The sequence below is a fragment of the Numenius arquata genome, chromosome 12 (assembly GCF_964106895.1).
Source record: "Numenius arquata chromosome 12, bNumArq3.hap1.1, whole genome shotgun sequence".
Classification (NCBI taxonomy): Eukaryota; Metazoa; Chordata; class Aves; order Charadriiformes; family Scolopacidae; genus Numenius; species Numenius arquata.
Genome location: NC_133587.1, coordinates 23,477,485 through 23,494,224, shown reverse-complemented (window position 1 = coordinate 23,494,224; position 16,740 = coordinate 23,477,485). Strand labels below are relative to the sequence as shown.

Genomic DNA, 16,740 nt, shown 5'->3' with positions numbered 1-16,740 from the left:
GAACCTGAGCTCTGATCAGTAGCCAGGTCTCTTTTGCTAAAGCTAACACGGTTTTAGTGGATCTGGATTACAAGAATGTACAATGCATGCAGTGGATGCTTGTAAGAATTTAGTGAAAATGCATGCTTTAGATATGGGTAGGAGATGCTAATTATGAATATGAGATGCTATGTAAATTAGTTTTACAATATTTTTATTGTAACATTGTTATGTTACAATTAATATTATAATTAATATTGTAATGTATTATTACATTATTTACAATAATACCTATGGAAGAAATCTGCATATCCATCTACATGGGTTTTAACAGCCTAGTTAAAATTGTCTGTGCCTGTTCTCGAAGTTTGTGACAAGTTGGGTCACTGCTGAGCTTGGCAACTCAGGGTTAGCCCAGCCAACCAAGAACATGGGAGTGCTTGCGTGCACCATAAAGGCACTGTAGGATTACCCTGAGTGATTTATAATCATGCATAACTCTCAGCAGGACTTGTTCTCTAAAAAGGGGTGATTTGGGAAAACTCATTTTAAGTTCTCCTTGTATTTAGGTTTTTATTAATTTTCTTATGAAAATTCTTACCTTCTTGCTGTAGAGGACTCTCACTTGGCTCAACTTCAAGGAATATCAGAGACAAATAATAAGACATTTTGTTAGAATTCATAAATTTGACTGTTTTGCTAAAATTATACAGGAACAACCCCCCTGAAGTATTACCATTGCATTAATAATGTGTCCATTATAAAAGGCAACATAAGTGAGGCAAAAAATGTTACTAAGGTTTTACCTACCTACTTAATGTTACCAAACTGTAATTTTCATTTTCAACCCAGAATTTATAAAGGCAAAAAGTAAAATGAAATTAAAGCAGAGTAGAACGTAAAATGAACAGGTACAAAGCAACAGTACCCCCTACTAAGGCAGGAAATAGTTACATATCAGGGCATCTTACAATTCAGTGGACGGATTTTAGTGCTTCATTATTATTTTAGTACTATATGGGATGGAATACAATTTGGATGTTTTTAGTAAATCTTTAATGGGGATTAACTGATTTACTGCCATGGGCATGTGCCGATTTAAGCATGAAAATTAACAGTGCATGGGAAATGACTGTTTCTTGTTTACATTTCAGTTTGGTTTTTAAATTAAAAACTACATTTGCAAAACGATTAAAAGCTAACCCAAAATTTTCAATTATTTTTCTGAGAACTACAGTATCTTGTGATGTCTTCAGTATTGAAATCATATCCTTTCAAATTTTCATCCAAATAGAGGAATCTTAAAAATTGTTTTACATAGGAAATGAGGCTTTCAGCATAGGACAGAGATGTTCCCCATGATCTACTGGAGACAATACGCAAAAGCTGCAAAAGCTGGAAAATTAAACCTGCTCTAACAGCTACTACAGAAGAAAGTGCAAAGGTTTAAAGATGGCAACCTATCAGTTTTTAGGTAAGATTTAGGTAACTTAAGAGAAGGGAATGATAGTGCTTCCTTTCAGACAATTGTTATCTTTTGTATCTCCACTTCAGAATGATGTATGTGCTTTTTTACCTCTTAAACATTAGTCTAGTATAACAATATTGCATGAAAATTTCCAGAAATCCTAATAAGACAGCTTCTGTAATGAAGGGAGTATTTAATAGGGAGTCACTCCTTATATTATTATTGCCACACAAACAGCTGGCCTTTTAGTATTTCTGAGGAATTACTGACTTAAAGGTTGTTGAATCAGGCCGAATATGAAGCCAGTTTTTGACGCTGGGCGGTAATATAGTTTTTGAGTATTACAAGGTTGGAGAAGAAGCCTAATTATTCACATTAATTCCTCCTTGCAAGGGTAAAATACCTGTTGCAATACTTAGTTCCTACTAATGGCGTAAGTTTGCACCAGTGTTTGACAGATGCCATACCAATGCCTGTGTTAGGTATTCAAAAATTTTCTGAGACTCTCATTCTCCACCCAAGGTGCACACAGCACGTTACCTTATTCCCATGCGACTGCAGACAGTGCTGCAAAGAGCTCAGAGTCTGCAAAAAGAGGCAGCTCCAAATGTCTAGAAAAGTGGGGTATGCCAAACAAAACTGTCAGAAATTACTTCCAGACATGTGGTGGAGGGCTATAACAGTTACTAGTAAACAGATCTACTCTGTCACTAAGGACTTACCTTTGGGTTTTTTGCAGATAAATCCTTTTTCAGAAGAGCAATCAGTGTTGTCCCAGTAACCGGATGGTGCAATCATTTTGACACAGTTATGCTCCACACTGGACTCTTTCTCCTCCCAGTTGACAAAGTCCAGTGCAGCATTATCTAGCCATAACCACTGGCCTAAAGAGCAACATACAGAGTAAAAAAAAAAAAAATTAAAAATGCATCTCAAAGATATTTTAACTCCTTAGCTCAACAAATGACTTAAAAAATCTAGTAGTAACCCATTTTTCAGCAGAAGACTGTGTCATTTTTTGTAAAAATACAGTTAGCCTTGATTTTCTGATATTAGCAAAGCATTTCTAAATTAAATATTGAAAGTAAGACATTACCATCCACATTTCGGTAAAGTCCTATCCAGAAGCCTCCTACTTTATTTCCAAGTGGTTGTATTGTATGGATCAGAAAGTCAGATTCATCCATGTCTTCTACTGAAACCAAGGTAGCACCTGAAAGGCATTAGCAAGCAAATAACCATAACCTACTTGAACAACTACTCGAATGACCTCCTCTTTCAGGTCTGTACAAACAATAACTTTTGAAAGTATTATATATGCTGCTCTGTTGGTTTCCCCATTGCTTCTTGAGGAGGACAGGGCCCTGGAGGTGTTTAGTGGCCATGGCCCCCCACCACTTCCCCCAGAATGGTGCCCCAGAAGCAGGAGGTGATGTGGAGCTCTGCACCTGAGGAGGCTACAGCCTCTGGGAGGATAGAAGGCTGCACAGTCACTTGTGTTAGTTTATTTTCATTGTGCCAGATTTAGAGTGGGTTGGTAGGTAAATAAAATAATTATAATTTTTTTTTTTTAAATGAATGTTTTTACATTTTTATGTGAGTTTTGTATAAACTTTTGTACAAATCTCGTCAGTTGATAATGAAACCTCTCACCTAACCGAGCACACTCGAGGGAGGCCAGTGCCCAGCTTGTCCCAGCTGATGCTTCGAGGTAGTAGCAGTGGCCACGGTAAGGGATCCAAGCTCGGAGATCGGCTGCTTCAGGGCAGTCTCCAGGCAGCTGAGCAGGGTCAGTAGGAACTACAGCTAAAGAAGCCATATGATATGAAATTGGTATTGCATTATGAGTAACCCATGAGGTGGGATATGTGTATAAATACAGTGAGATTTCTCTCACCCAGCTTTAACTATCTGGACCTCTGCTCCTGACTATTCCTACAGGTCCCAAGGTCAGACAACGGGGAGAGCCAGGCAGTCAAGAATGTGAAACATCTTATTTCTCCAATCACATTTCTTAGACACGGAAACAAATCACATCCTGCATCATCTAACTGCCTACCTTGGCAGTACTGTGAGGAAAACAAACTCTGAGGGATGATAGAGATCTTGAATTTGCATTCTCACAACACCGAAGGCTGTTGTAGGCTAATGAATCATTGATACCACAGTCCCATATTGAATGGCTGCCTGGTCTCTGTACATTGTCACTTCACACAAAGGAGCCATCAGTGGAGCATGCCTTTGCCAAATTAGCCTCTGTTTCGGATCACCTGTGCAACCCAATTCACTTCTATCTGTCTGCACTGCATATGCAGACCAAATGTACGGCTCGAAGGTTTAACTTGGAAGTCACCTTCAAGTGGCAAAATCTATTTTGAATCTCACATCAGGAACAGACTATATTATATAGCCTTAAAACTTCAAGGAGTGAAAATGGCACAATTTACAAAATCTACAAGCAAACATGCCTCTGCATACCTCTACAAAGAGTTTAAGTATCATTCACATTCCTGAGGCTCTTACACCTAGATCAGAACTGCTTTAGCTTTAGAAATAGCAAATGGAAGTGAAACTCTTGCCAGTGTTTTGGCTCAGTGACACCTGTGTGTGAGTTTAGCCACTTGCTGTAGTCCACACAGTCAGTGCGCAATCCCAGCACTTGCTTATATTACACACAATCTCAAGTGTGATTTATGCTCACATCTCAGAAAGAACAAAATATCTTGAAGACAGAGCTTCATCTCAAATGAAAGCATGAAAGCAGTGCAGCCATATCTGTTTGCGCAAGAGGCTTTCATGTGCCTGAGTTCATATATCATCCAATAGCAAATCTCAAATTCTGCAGGGAGGTAGACAGTATCCTGAAGCACACTCCTCTGAGGGTTTTAGCCCAAGACAGAGCAAAATCTCTAGGATTAGGAAGACTAATGCAATTAGGAATGTGTCTTTAAAATTATTACATTCATTTGCTTACCATCTGACGTCTTACAGACTGAAAAGTAGCTTTCATTGCAGGATGCTGTTTTCCAAGTACCATCAAGATCTAGGTAGACACAAGCATTTTTCTTCTTTGGTTCCCCTGCTGCCCATTTCGTGTACCTGGTTTTCCAGTTATCAGTCCATTTGTAATAGCTGCCAGTCTGAAAACAAAGAAGTTCTGATGACAGCGATTTTACATAAAAAGCCCCGACACATAAATGTAGTGTCCTATCTCTACTTGAGTTTTTCAGCAAAAAAATCCCTGTGCCGCTCTGTATTTTAAACACCATTCACTGTTCTAAGCAATACCACTGGGTGCTCTGAGTTACACGAGAACTCATTGCTTTCGGGGCGGCTTTTCTGAAGTAACACAAACTCCTACAACAAGGCAAGAAACTCAGGTGAGTCCATCATAGGTCATTTAGTAAATCCCATATCAAGAGAAGCAATTACAGAGAATTTGTCCCCTCTGCTCTGCTTTATTTAAATTAAAGCTGGGAGCTATTTGGTGAGTAAAGATTACTTGACATTAAACAGGCAAAATAATCTTAAAATATCCCTCTAATACTCATAATAACTTTTATTAAAATTATAATAGTTATAATTAGACCTCCGTATGGCAGGGAGTTAGACTTTCAGACCGCCTGACAGTTGCTGTGTGATAGCTGCTCATCCTGGCTTGTGACCCTCACTCTGCACCTTTATTTCTTTTACCACTCCTAGAACTTTCTACTTTCATCTGTTGCTTCCTGCTTAACCTTTTCTGTGACTCTTCACTCCACGTGGTGCGTGAAAGTCTTTGAGTAACTCTAATGACCCCTAGAAATCTATGCATATACACACAAAGTGTAAGTATAAAGTAACGCCATTCAGAGTACAGTTGTTTCAGCACTGTTACAAATAGGGCATCCATCATGTCTGTAAAGAGCAGGAGAGCTCACCAAGCACCTCCCATCTGTCCAGTAATTACCATATTGCTGTTAAGACCTATCCACACAGGTTTTCCATATTTCAGCATCTGGATCCACAGGAATGAGTGGACGTAGCCATCTGAAATGCTAGCAAGTTCTGCCGATTTGTCTTGACAATTTTTTCTGGCCTCCTCCCATTGCATTTCAGATGAGATGATTGAATAGCTGCTGTCACCGTAATGGGCAAAGCCAGAGGATGGATTTGTTGTTGGTACTTCAGACTGCGTGGTAACTATGGAGAAAAAACTGAATGCAGGAATTTACAACGTTCCACTTACCTATAGCATAGAAGCTATTAAAAAATAGGTCAAAACATTCAGTACTAACCGTAAGTCAAAATCTTTATTTAAGCTCATGAAAAATTTTCCACCCTTGGGATCCTAAAGGTATAAACACCTGTAGCTGGGATTAAACAAGCTAAAAATGCCTCCCTAAAACTATATGTTTGCTGCAGGGAGAGAGGGTCCTTACAAGCAAGTTAGCTATGCTGAGAGTGAACAGGCTGCAGGAGCTGACTGAAGGGGGAGCAGGGAGAAGAGTTTTTAATAATGCTGTAATAAAGATGAGGCAAAACTCTTTTGTTATCTGTGCTTTTCCTTCTCTACTCCCGTTATATGGCTGGGCACCAGGGATTTGCATAATTACAGTTCTACAGCAGGAGAATCAACATTTGTTACTCATTTTGGTGTAAAAAAAAAAAAACATCAAGACTCTTCAACAATAAAGACATAGCCAAGGGGTTGTACATTTTAATAGACATCATACGGCATTCAGTAGAAATCATAGAATCATAGAATCATTCAGGTTGGAAGAGACCCTTGGGATCATCGAGTCCAACCATCAACCCTACTCTACAAAGTTCTCCCCTATACCATATCCCCCAACACCACATCTAAATGACACTTAAGCACAGCCAGGGATGGTGACTCAACCACCTCCCTGGGCAGCCTATTCCAATGCCCGACCACTCTTTCTGTGAAAAATTCTTTCCTAATGTTCAGTCTAAACCTACCCTGTTAAAAGAGGATTAAATGCTCTCCTCAGAGACAGCCAGGAGTATGGGGAGGTTACTGTAAGAGCATGGTTTTATACTACACTTAAAGAGGATGCCTAAAAGCTTCATATTTCACTAAGAAGAAATCCCTTTCCATTTATTATTCTCTGTTATTATTCATTATTTAACTACAAAACCCCAATTAAGGTAGTGGTTCCTCTCCAGCAACTTCTGTGGAACAAATTGTACTTTAAAAATAGTGCAGCCTTATGACTGGTGGAGCTCTGAAAGCCTAAGAGACTCAGAATGAGATTCAAAGCTGAGAGAAATCATATTGGTTTATATATTCAGATTATCTGGGATACTTATTCTATTTAGGAGACTGGATTAAACAGAACTCACTTGAATTCATCTGGCATATATAGCCTCTCTCGTTGTCACAGCTATCATCTCTCCATCTCCCATCTGACTTCACAATCAAGACGCAATCTGTCTGAAGGAGAGGGGAAGATACACAACGATTACAAAAGGCAATCAGGAGGTGATGAGCTGAAGACCCTGTACTCCTAGTGCAAGCCTGATGGCAGAGAAAAGGAAGAAAAAAGGGAGAGGAGCTCATTGAGCATTAGTTCAAATTTCCTAGGTTTCTGCCAAATGGCTTGACCTGGTATTTATTAGTGACCCCTTAAATTGGAACCAGGCTTCCACTGGTGCCAGTCAAGGTCTGAAAGAAAGGTGTATAAAAAGTAATCTTACCAGTTTTATTAAGAATTCTTTAATGACTACAGAAATGACTACCTAAAATATGTCTTGTTGTTTGTAGTCATTATCAAGTTATCTCTATCAGATGTCTTTACTAACAACCAAATTTTCCCTTCCTTATCTCTAATCCCTTCAATAATTCCTTCATGACTCCTCTGATTTCAGGACTGGCCATGACCATCTTTCAGTATTTCAGTCGAGTATCTCTCTTATGCCGATTTAAAGAAGTTTTAGTCATAAACAGGTAGACTGATGGTAGATGTTAAAAAATCTCAAGTGACCTATCTTTTCTTCTATGTGTTTCCCTCCTTGGAAAAAGAGATTGAATTTCAGCAGAGCAATAGCCCTTTTATTGGAGATATCCTTTTGTACCACCATAAACTAGTAAAACAATGTGGGAGAACATTAGCCAGGAATGGGACATAGACACAGACAAATTAAAGTTGCACCAACAACCTTAATTTTGGCTTATCATAACTTTTCTATGTTTCACATTGCAACTTTAATGTTTGTGGTAATGCACTTTGTGGGAGAACTGATGTAATATATGCCTCTCCGGGCTTGATTATAGAATTGGTATTTTGCAGTAGGTCGGATGGAAAGCACAAAGTCCCTCCCCTTCAGAGCCTCTGCCAAATATGTTTTGTGTATTGGAATGGTTATCCAGTGATTTGCTAAACCTTGTTTAGCATGTTGCTATTGCTGCTGTAACTCCCCTTTTAGCAAAATCATCTAGCTGCCTAAGATATTAACTTAAATTTCCTGTACCTCCACAGTGATGTCGGTCAATGTTTCTAAGTAATAATAGTCAAAGTATCTTTGTTTCTTTTCTGGTGCACCATTAGCCCAGTTGGTGTAGGAAACGGTGCTTCCATCTGTCCAAAGAAATGTGGACTCTGCGCCGATATCATTCATCCCAATCCAAACATTAGTCATGGCATCCTTTAAATTATAGAAGAGGAAAGCTGGAGGGAAGCAAAGATTTCTCGTTAAGGAAAGCTTATCTAGACTTACCCAAAACAGGAAAAATGTGCAAAAGCCCAGAACTGGGGCCATATTAAAAGGATAACATTTCCCACAACAGAGCCCATCTGCCTTTAACTAAATGTTTAGAGAAGCATCTGTAGAAACATATGTTACACAAGCATCAGGGTTGAAAAAAATAGCCAAAACGAAAGCTCTGGAGAAAATTAGAAAAAGTCCTCTTCCCCACTGTGCATGCACAAATAGGATTCCAGCAAATCATACTGCCAGTGAGAGAGAGGGAAAATACAGATGCCTGTTAGTTTGAGGGATCTGTGCAATTGTACTCAATGAAGACTGGAAGTTTCATGAAAACTGAGCACTGAAAGAACTAGAAACACACACTTTATTTCTTCTGTACAATAATTTAGCTATTATTTCACACTTTGGAGTTTAAACCAAGCATAAATTGACCTGGCTAATAAGCAACTTTCAACAGATAGTCCTGTAATCTACTTTAGAGAACACAGCAGTTTCTTTAGTGGGAGATTAATATTTTTCTTTCAGTAGAGCCCACATATGTACCTTGCACTTGTTCATTTGGTATGGTAGCCAGGTTTCCTCCCAAATCAATACAAGTGTCTCGTGCAGCATGCCACATTAGCTTTCTTGTTATATTTGAAGCAAATATTTTGAAACACTGGAAAAAAACCAAGCACTTAATTCAAACTAGCAAAGATGGGAACTGTTGTATGTGACTAATATCAACTATCAAATGTACATTTCTCCAGAAAAAGAAATCAGAGCTAGATTAAGTGACAGAGTTCAAGAGTAGAAAGTATGTATGTCTACCCAGGTAGATACTTAGCCCCTCTCACTGCACAAGGTGTAATCCAGGACTCTAGTATCATCTGAACTGATTGTAATGATGCCAAGTACATAATCTCTTCCCACATCTTCATCTGCCTGCTTCCTGCAGTAACTACGGGATAACTTAAAACCAAGAAAATGTGGCTTTGGATGACACAGCTGCAGTGAATGATCTCTACTGTGCCTTGTTCTGCTTCCCATGACTGTGGTTATAACTGTTATCTCTCCAAAGTGTATGAAATATCCTTTGATACGTTGACCTAACCTCCAGAGAATGCGGTAGTAGCACAGTGTATATAAAGTAGACAAAACAAACTTTGGCAAATGGAGCTTCAACTCAAATTGTTACAAATTCTGTTGCAGCAACGAGAACTTCTAGACCATGTCTGAAAATAAAACTGTAATGAAAACGATTGTAGTTTGGCATCCTCTTTCTGAACTGAAAGCTTTGAGAACCCTGTACAAGCCGAAGAGTTTGTTCAAATGCATTCTCATTAAATCATTCCACCTGAAGGACTTCTTTTTCAAGACTGACTGTTACAAATTTAAATTCCTAACATAAATACATAAAACGGGCGGAGGAGGAAGGGTTTTCTTAAAGAGTAACAGTGTATTTTAAGCCTATGCAAACTATATTCTCTAAAATTTATTCCCACGTTTACTTTTACTGTGTTTCTCTGCAAAGTTAAACATCTATAGCTACCTGCAAAAAGCCCAGCCATCCAGCCAGTATGTTCTGACCGGATAATTGCTCTCCACATTTATTTTATAATCATAAAAAAATCACATTTTTTTTCGCAGTTCTTTTCTTCATTTCCAGTGCTGTACAAAATTACTGAAAATACTTGTTGACATACCTTGTTGTTAAAGAAAAGCCAACTTTCTGGACATCCTCCAGGAGGCAATGGAGAAGCAAACGTTGAATTAATAGAACTGTTATGTTTTTCACATACAAATTTATTGGATGAACCACAGTTTACATCATTCCACAAGCCTAAAAATAGTAAGATTGAATAAGCAAGTCAAGATGTTATGCTATTTGTAACAATAATCCATCACTTCTAATTTAGAGATTAGCCTCTTACCAACTCAACTTTTCACACCGTTAAAGCCTGTAGAAGAGCTACGCACCACATTTATGCACTCAGCTATTTTTTTACAAACTGATGTTTATGGACCTTGCTGTTCAGCACTGTTAGTTACTGGACTACTGCCAAGCGATTGAAAAAAAGAATAAAAGACTAGGAAAAAAGGGCAAGTGAAATGCTCTGGTCATCAAGTAACTTCATTCTACTTTCTACCCACACACCCCTCTCCCACCTGCCCTCCCCCCCACAAAGATTCTGAGTAGAGAATTACAGGAGAAAGAGGAAAAAATGAACTTTTTTTTTTAGCAGAACACAAAGTTCTGAATTTTATATTTCAGGCTGCAGTTTGATCTAATATCAAAGTAACCACGGCAGCTTTGAATGAGCCAGTTGAAGCTCTAATAGTAGCAGCTGTAGCCCCTTGTGCTTAATTTGAACTGCCTGACCCTTCTGCTCCTCATCAAGGGCTTTCCACAGCCTGTGTACCTGTTTGTGATTTGTTCAACCTATGGCATCATCACACTGGAGGCAGCAGGGGAAATATACCAGCAAGCAAATTTGAAAAGAAAATGGATGAGATAGGAAATACGGGATCAATCTAAGAGCGCAATATAGCGTCCAAACATGTGTTATGAAATATCTGCCATCTCTCAGGGGCCAATATCTGAAGTTAATATAAATTATCTAAGGATTCTGTTTCCAGATTAAAATACCTCATTTCAGTTGTCAAGATACACACTAGCTTTCTAAGCTACTGTTAGTCAACAGAGAGCTAGGGCAGGATTCATTTGTCTAAACAGAGGCCCTAAGCACTGTTTGAGAGGCTATGCAAGGCACCTGCAGGGAGCTGAAAGTTATGGCACTGTTCCTGTGAGAAGCTTACAGTCAGGTGGGCTAACTCTAGGACACTGTTGGTGGCTACAGTCATCTACAGATAGGCAACTAAATACTCCACTACAGTAAACTGAATTGCTCTTCAGGCAACGCTGGCTGTGCAGGTGAGATCTCCATTTGACTATAGTGAGAATTCAGAGCTCATATTAGCCACATTTTCGCATCAGCTCAAGCTTAATGCTTCCCTTATGGTCCAATTCAGTTGCCCACATGTAAACTTCTAGCATCATCTGAGACAAGTTCAGGACCACTGAGCAACCTCTGCAGAGCGGGTAGATATGGCATGGACCAGTGGGGTGGCTTCCTCTTTCTGGATCAACAGCTAAAGAAGGAGGGATGCATCTCAATCAGACCAGATGCCTACGTTTAGAAAAGTGAATCTTGTTCTTGGTGTCTTCAATAAATGTAGAATTTCAGGCTGGATTGCTGAGTGATTTCTTTATAAAACATAAATTGAGAGATTGATTTCCTTATACATATATTACTGAATTCCCATTAGCCTCAGCTAACTTATAGAAATGCAACCAAGAGGAAAAATTAGCTCTAGGATTTGCAAGATATTTACATTTAAGAGTACTTTTAAGCACATAAGAGAGTCCTAGGTCATTAGATGTAGTTGTTTCTTTCCTTTCCTCATTTGCTTGTACCTTCAACCCCCTCTATTTCCTGTAGCTGTCATACATGTTTTCTTAAGTTCATAGGGGTGAAGAGAGGCCCCACTCGACTTGTTACCAAGAGAAGTAGTGAAAAACCCTGTAAAAAGGTGCAATGTCAATCTTACAAATCCAGACACAGACATCTGCATTAAATTACACATGGTACTGAAATCTCCCCATTCTAAGGACATAAACTCTTCCATGACTGATGGTTAGACCAGTAACTGCATCTTGTTGGCTTGCCACTGGAACGGAATTGCAGAAAACAGCCATGAAAGATTGTGTGGCAACTGACAGCAGACGTTTGACAGCATCAGTTGTAATCCAAGCAGAGACAAATAAAATCTAATAGTTTAGCCTTCTTACTTACCTTGATCTGCCAACATTACCACACAATTTTCCTCATTATTTACAAAATTGGGTTCATTAGGGGCCCAGGCCACGTAGGTTACTGGACTTCCATCTATCCAGCTTAAAGAAAAAAATATACAATTAGTTATTAAATAATACACTTCAATTGTGACATAAGAATCCTAATTAAAATTTCACAATTAAGAAGACCCATTAATGGGAACTGGCTAAAACTGGAAGGACTGTTACAGATTTTCCTCTCCTTACCTGATTATTCTAATTTGAAGAAATTTATGTAAAATATTAGTGGTTGCAAATAGAAAAAGAATACAGCAAGCATATTTTCCATTGAAAAGCAGGACTGACCAGACATCATTTAATATTAGAAACTATTTTCAATTAGACATAATATATAATACAGAGAAGAATATTAAAAGTTTTATTATCTTAACTGATTTCATTGTATCATCTAGTTAATATTATGCTCCTCAGTCTGAGCATTCCTGATGTTTTCATAGGTAAAAGCAAGGACAAAAATACTTCTCTGTGGATTTTACTCTGAAGAGAAATATCTCCATAGGTTATTTCTTTTAAGTCTTGTGTCTGGAAACTAATGGATATTCTGTCAGCTTTAAAAGCACCCTTTCTGAAGTATCAAAATTGACAATTTTTCTTTACACTTACATGCTTTTTACTTTCATACACTGCTATTGAAGGTAGAAGAGGTTGGCACTGCATTTTAATATTTCAGAACTTACATCACTCATCCTGAAGTGGGAAACAAGTTCAGCTCCCTCATCTATCTCTTGCTGATTATGTTATACTTGATCGAAATAAAGGAGGTGCTCACAGGACCCATAAATAAATGAGATGCTCACAGGACCCAAGCAATGCTCTGTCTCCCAAATTTGTGTCCCAAATCCGGAGGTTGGAATCATGCACTGACTCAGTCACTACCAACTTGTCTCCCCACTCCTCTTCTGCCCTTTTCAATGTTAGTGATTTACAGACGCTCAGCAGTGGCATTAAAATAGAAATGTTAAATTAAAATCTCGTCTAAACATGTATAAGGTAAAGGTTAGAAGCCTATTCTTTCACCTCCCAGATATGTTCTAACTAGCAGATAGGAAGGCAGTCAGTGTCAGTATCATGCTCTTTAGTATCTTTTACTTTAGTTTTCTCTTTACTTGTATGTTGGGTTTGTTTGCAATACTTGTTAATTTTACTGCACTATAGACTTCTGCTGACTTTTCTCCTGGAACAGGAGTTTGCAGAGGCTACCATAAAAATCTCTGTCAGAAGCAGCTTTTGTACTTATCGTCCACATCTTCCTAGTTCTGGAGTACCTCTGTGAAGCTATGATATATAGAGAAAAAGCATAAGAAAGCTAGGCTCTATAGTATGGAGCATATTTTAAACATGTGTGTTTATAGGTATAAAATTCAGCATAGCAAAGTGTCACTCCAATTCATGGGGCAAATCTTTAAAAGAAACTTGAGAAAGTGTGTATGGAAGGTACAGCTGCCAAGCTTTTCTTTGGGTAAGTGTTTACTGAAGAAAAAACGTTCTTTTCCCATTTCTTTTTGGGGAAAACTTTTGGACTTTAAAATATTCTAGGACTATTCTGTTCTGCTTTGTACTTGTTATGTACAATGGCCTTCAGTCCTTGGAAACAACACATTTAGAACCTCCAGCTACAAAAAATACTGTATTTGTTTCTATGTGTTAAGAGCTGCAGTGATCATCATAACTTACCTAAACTTTTTATCAAGACTCACTTTTAGACCGATGAAGTATCCTTCTGACCAATACCAGGATTGTTCCTAAAACAGAAAGATACTATTTTCATTGAAAAAAAACCCAACAACCATAAACAAACCAACTTTGAAGTAAAACAAGCAGAAATGGATGTGCTGTTGATTAGCTTTCATCTGGAGCATCAGAGCTGTGTTCTTAAGAAGGGGTAGAAGCGAAGCAGATCTTGAGTCAAAAACTGGTACCCATTTTTAATTCTCCCTCCAGGACTGCAGCACCATCTCATGCCAACCTCAAGTCTCCACCTCACACCAACTACTTCCCAAGCCAGCACAGCTGGCACCTTCCCACATCACTCTTCCCACTGGCCTGCCTCACCACCTCAGCACAGCTGGTGCAGAGCAGGAGAGACCAAATCCCATGGGACAAAAGGGTGCTTTTAGGGGGAATTTCACAGATCTCATCTCATGAAGATTTCGTTAGTGCAAAGGCTGATGGCTCTACTGCTGAAGCAATTCAAGTTTTGTGAGTAGACTGTCAAAAGCATTTCTACTTTAGGTGGTTTGTTTGTATTGATTCTTACATTTTCTTTTAGTGCTCTCTGTAGGAACCTCCTCTCACTATTACTATTAACAACAACCAAGTTTGCAGAATTCATGCTGCAAAACTCTTGGGCTTTTTCCATGGAGACATGTTCTTTGCTGATGAAATACAGCTTATCTTCATATATGACCCATCCATCCGCAGTGGTTTTATATGCTGGAAGATAAATAAGGCAGCCTTAAATTCTGTATCTGTAGAACACAGAAGCTCATTTTAGAATAACAATTTTGATAAAAAATAATGAACGGGATAAGTAAATGTACACAAAACCCTACCATAAGTGTCAGTTGGTTCAGATTTTAATGGCACTCCTGCAAAACAAGAGAAAAGAAGGCATAACACATCTCTCTGTAGCATGTTTTATGGTGTAGCTTGTGACTTACTGCAAGGAGCAGAGTAAGGAACAGAGGAGGATTCTGCAGTCTTTTGCCATTGACTAGAAAGCAGGTTTAAGCACACATTTCAGCACCACATTATTCAACATGCATGGTCATCTACTTATAAGGCTGTATCATAAGGTGTGCTTCGTACCAGCAAAGTCATAGCTTTGGCTGGATCACATTCTTGTGCAGAGCAACATGAGGGAAAATTGGTCTTCCAGTCTGTAAGCCACAGTAGATTTGTCTGAAACACTTTAACCTTTGGTTTTACAGGCCCTTTACTGATCCATAAGTAGACATACCATAATCTTCCAGAGCGGTCTTCTTATCAAGCAGGAGAAAATTTCCACTAGATTTACTTTAGCTCTATAAAAAAAATTCTCTCAGTACCAAATATTCATAAGCAAAAGGAAATGTGACTATATATACTGACTGTAAGTTATTTCTGATTCCGACAGAAGAAGAAATGCCACTGCTTTGAACCATTGCTTTTCCAATAGCAGATGAATCCTTAACAATATTAAAGGAGAACTTGGAGCACTGCTCCAGGACGGTTTCATCCATTGTCCTTAACCATATTGCTATAGCTATGACCAGCCTTGACATCAGCTGCCAAACGTACCAATAGAACTATGAGCCTGAGGTCTTTTCTTGTGTGAAATGGCTTCATACAATTTCTACAGGCAGCAGAATTTTTTCTACAGGAACATTTCTTCCTTGGGGAAAAAAATGTCTGATCCGGCAGAATTAAAATCTCACTTACAAATGTTTCAATACTCTCCAAAACTTTGGTGGGTGCCAGGCAGGAAAGCTGGCATCCCCAGAGCTGTGCAGCTCTCTGTGCCTTCCTGGCAAGTGATGTGCCGAGGCTGCTACCCACGCCATGGGGAACGGCAGTGGGTTGGCCAGCTCTGGAAGGCTCAGCATCGCTGTGGGGCTGGAGGGCTGCAGAAAGGCAAAAGAAAACCTTCTGATTCCATCCATCTCCCATCACTTCCTCCAGCCCCTTTTAACTGCCCATAGTTTGCCATAAATCCAGTGAAATCTCAAGGCAAGAATATGTTTGGTGTACAAACATATTGTATTTAGTTTTTAGGTTTATCTCTTAGTGTATAAACCGGTATTGTAAGGAATTCACAACTCCTTACCCCCTACATTGCAAACATACAAACAAAAACTTCTTAATATTCAAAAAGTTTGCAATCTATGAAACCCTTGCAAACACATGACTTATTTATATATCCTAATTTACATGAAAAAATACATGTAAATTATTCTCATCATCTGTCATTGAAAAATCCTGACTGATATAATGTTACCAAATGCTCTTGACCTCCATTTGGAAAAAATAATTTTCAAAATTTTGTGTCTTTCTCCAGCAACTTATATTAAGAAGCAACCACTTGTAAAATTATTTAAACTTCTTGCTTAAAGAGAAGACTATATCTACCTTTTTTTATTTGACAAGCCCAGTCAAGCTGTACTTCACAGACTGAAAGAATCCATGTTTTAGAGAAAGTCCCACCATTGAGTACGCCACAGAACTTGCGTCCTCCTGGATTTCTTGAGCTGGCATCCCAGTTTGTGTACCTAACCTACAGAAGAAATCATCCTTGTTACTCTTTTCATCTCTTTCAGCAGTTTTACTCTCCATTGGCAAACAGAAACAAACTGGATTTGTCTGAAAGATTGTCTCTCACTTAAAAAACAGGCAAATGGACTGTTTCTGATGAACTCCACCTAGCTAAGAACTTCCCCCCGCCATCCCACTTCTGCTAATCACCTGCAGACAAGGTGAGCAGTTCATCAGCTGTGACCTCGTTCAAAATTACATTGTCCAACAGTTGTCCGGTGGCAGTGACCATATCGTGCATCAGTTCAGCACTCACAGCTTCCCTTCCCTGAGGTTAATCAGGATGGGAGCGTGGCTTTTGGGAGGGAACACATCTAGTGGAGTTACCTCTGAAAAAACTGGCATCCATATGGGAAGGGAGAGCCATTTGATGTAATTTACTTGAGATTTCAAA

The 16,740-nt window shown here is 38.8% G+C and overlaps 1 protein-coding gene across 1 annotated transcript in view; it reads right to left on the bottom strand.

The window, feature by feature from the left end:
* The window catches only part of LOC141471264 (macrophage mannose receptor 1-like), a 34,456-nt gene that overhangs the window by 628 nt on the left and 17,088 nt on the right, over positions 1–16,740 (bottom strand). The window contains exons 15-29 of the mRNA XM_074157698.1: positions 16,164–16,308; positions 14,609–14,644; positions 14,314–14,489; positions 13,731–13,798; positions 11,995–12,095; positions 9,844–9,980; positions 8,702–8,816; positions 7,922–8,118; positions 6,794–6,884; positions 5,397–5,629; positions 4,422–4,587; positions 3,101–3,253; positions 2,544–2,660; positions 2,170–2,331; positions 581–613 (exon numbers count right to left, since the gene is read on the bottom strand). Of these exons, the coding sequence (XP_074013799.1) occupies positions 581–613; positions 2,170–2,331; positions 2,544–2,660; positions 3,101–3,253; positions 4,422–4,587; positions 5,397–5,629; positions 6,794–6,884; positions 7,922–8,118; positions 8,702–8,816; positions 9,844–9,980; positions 11,995–12,095; positions 13,731–13,798; positions 14,314–14,489; positions 14,609–14,644; positions 16,164–16,308 (1,930 nt within the window). The remainder of the gene's footprint in view (positions 1–580; positions 614–2,169; positions 2,332–2,543; positions 2,661–3,100; positions 3,254–4,421; positions 4,588–5,396; positions 5,630–6,793; positions 6,885–7,921; positions 8,119–8,701; positions 8,817–9,843; positions 9,981–11,994; positions 12,096–13,730; positions 13,799–14,313; positions 14,490–14,608; positions 14,645–16,163; positions 16,309–16,740) is intronic.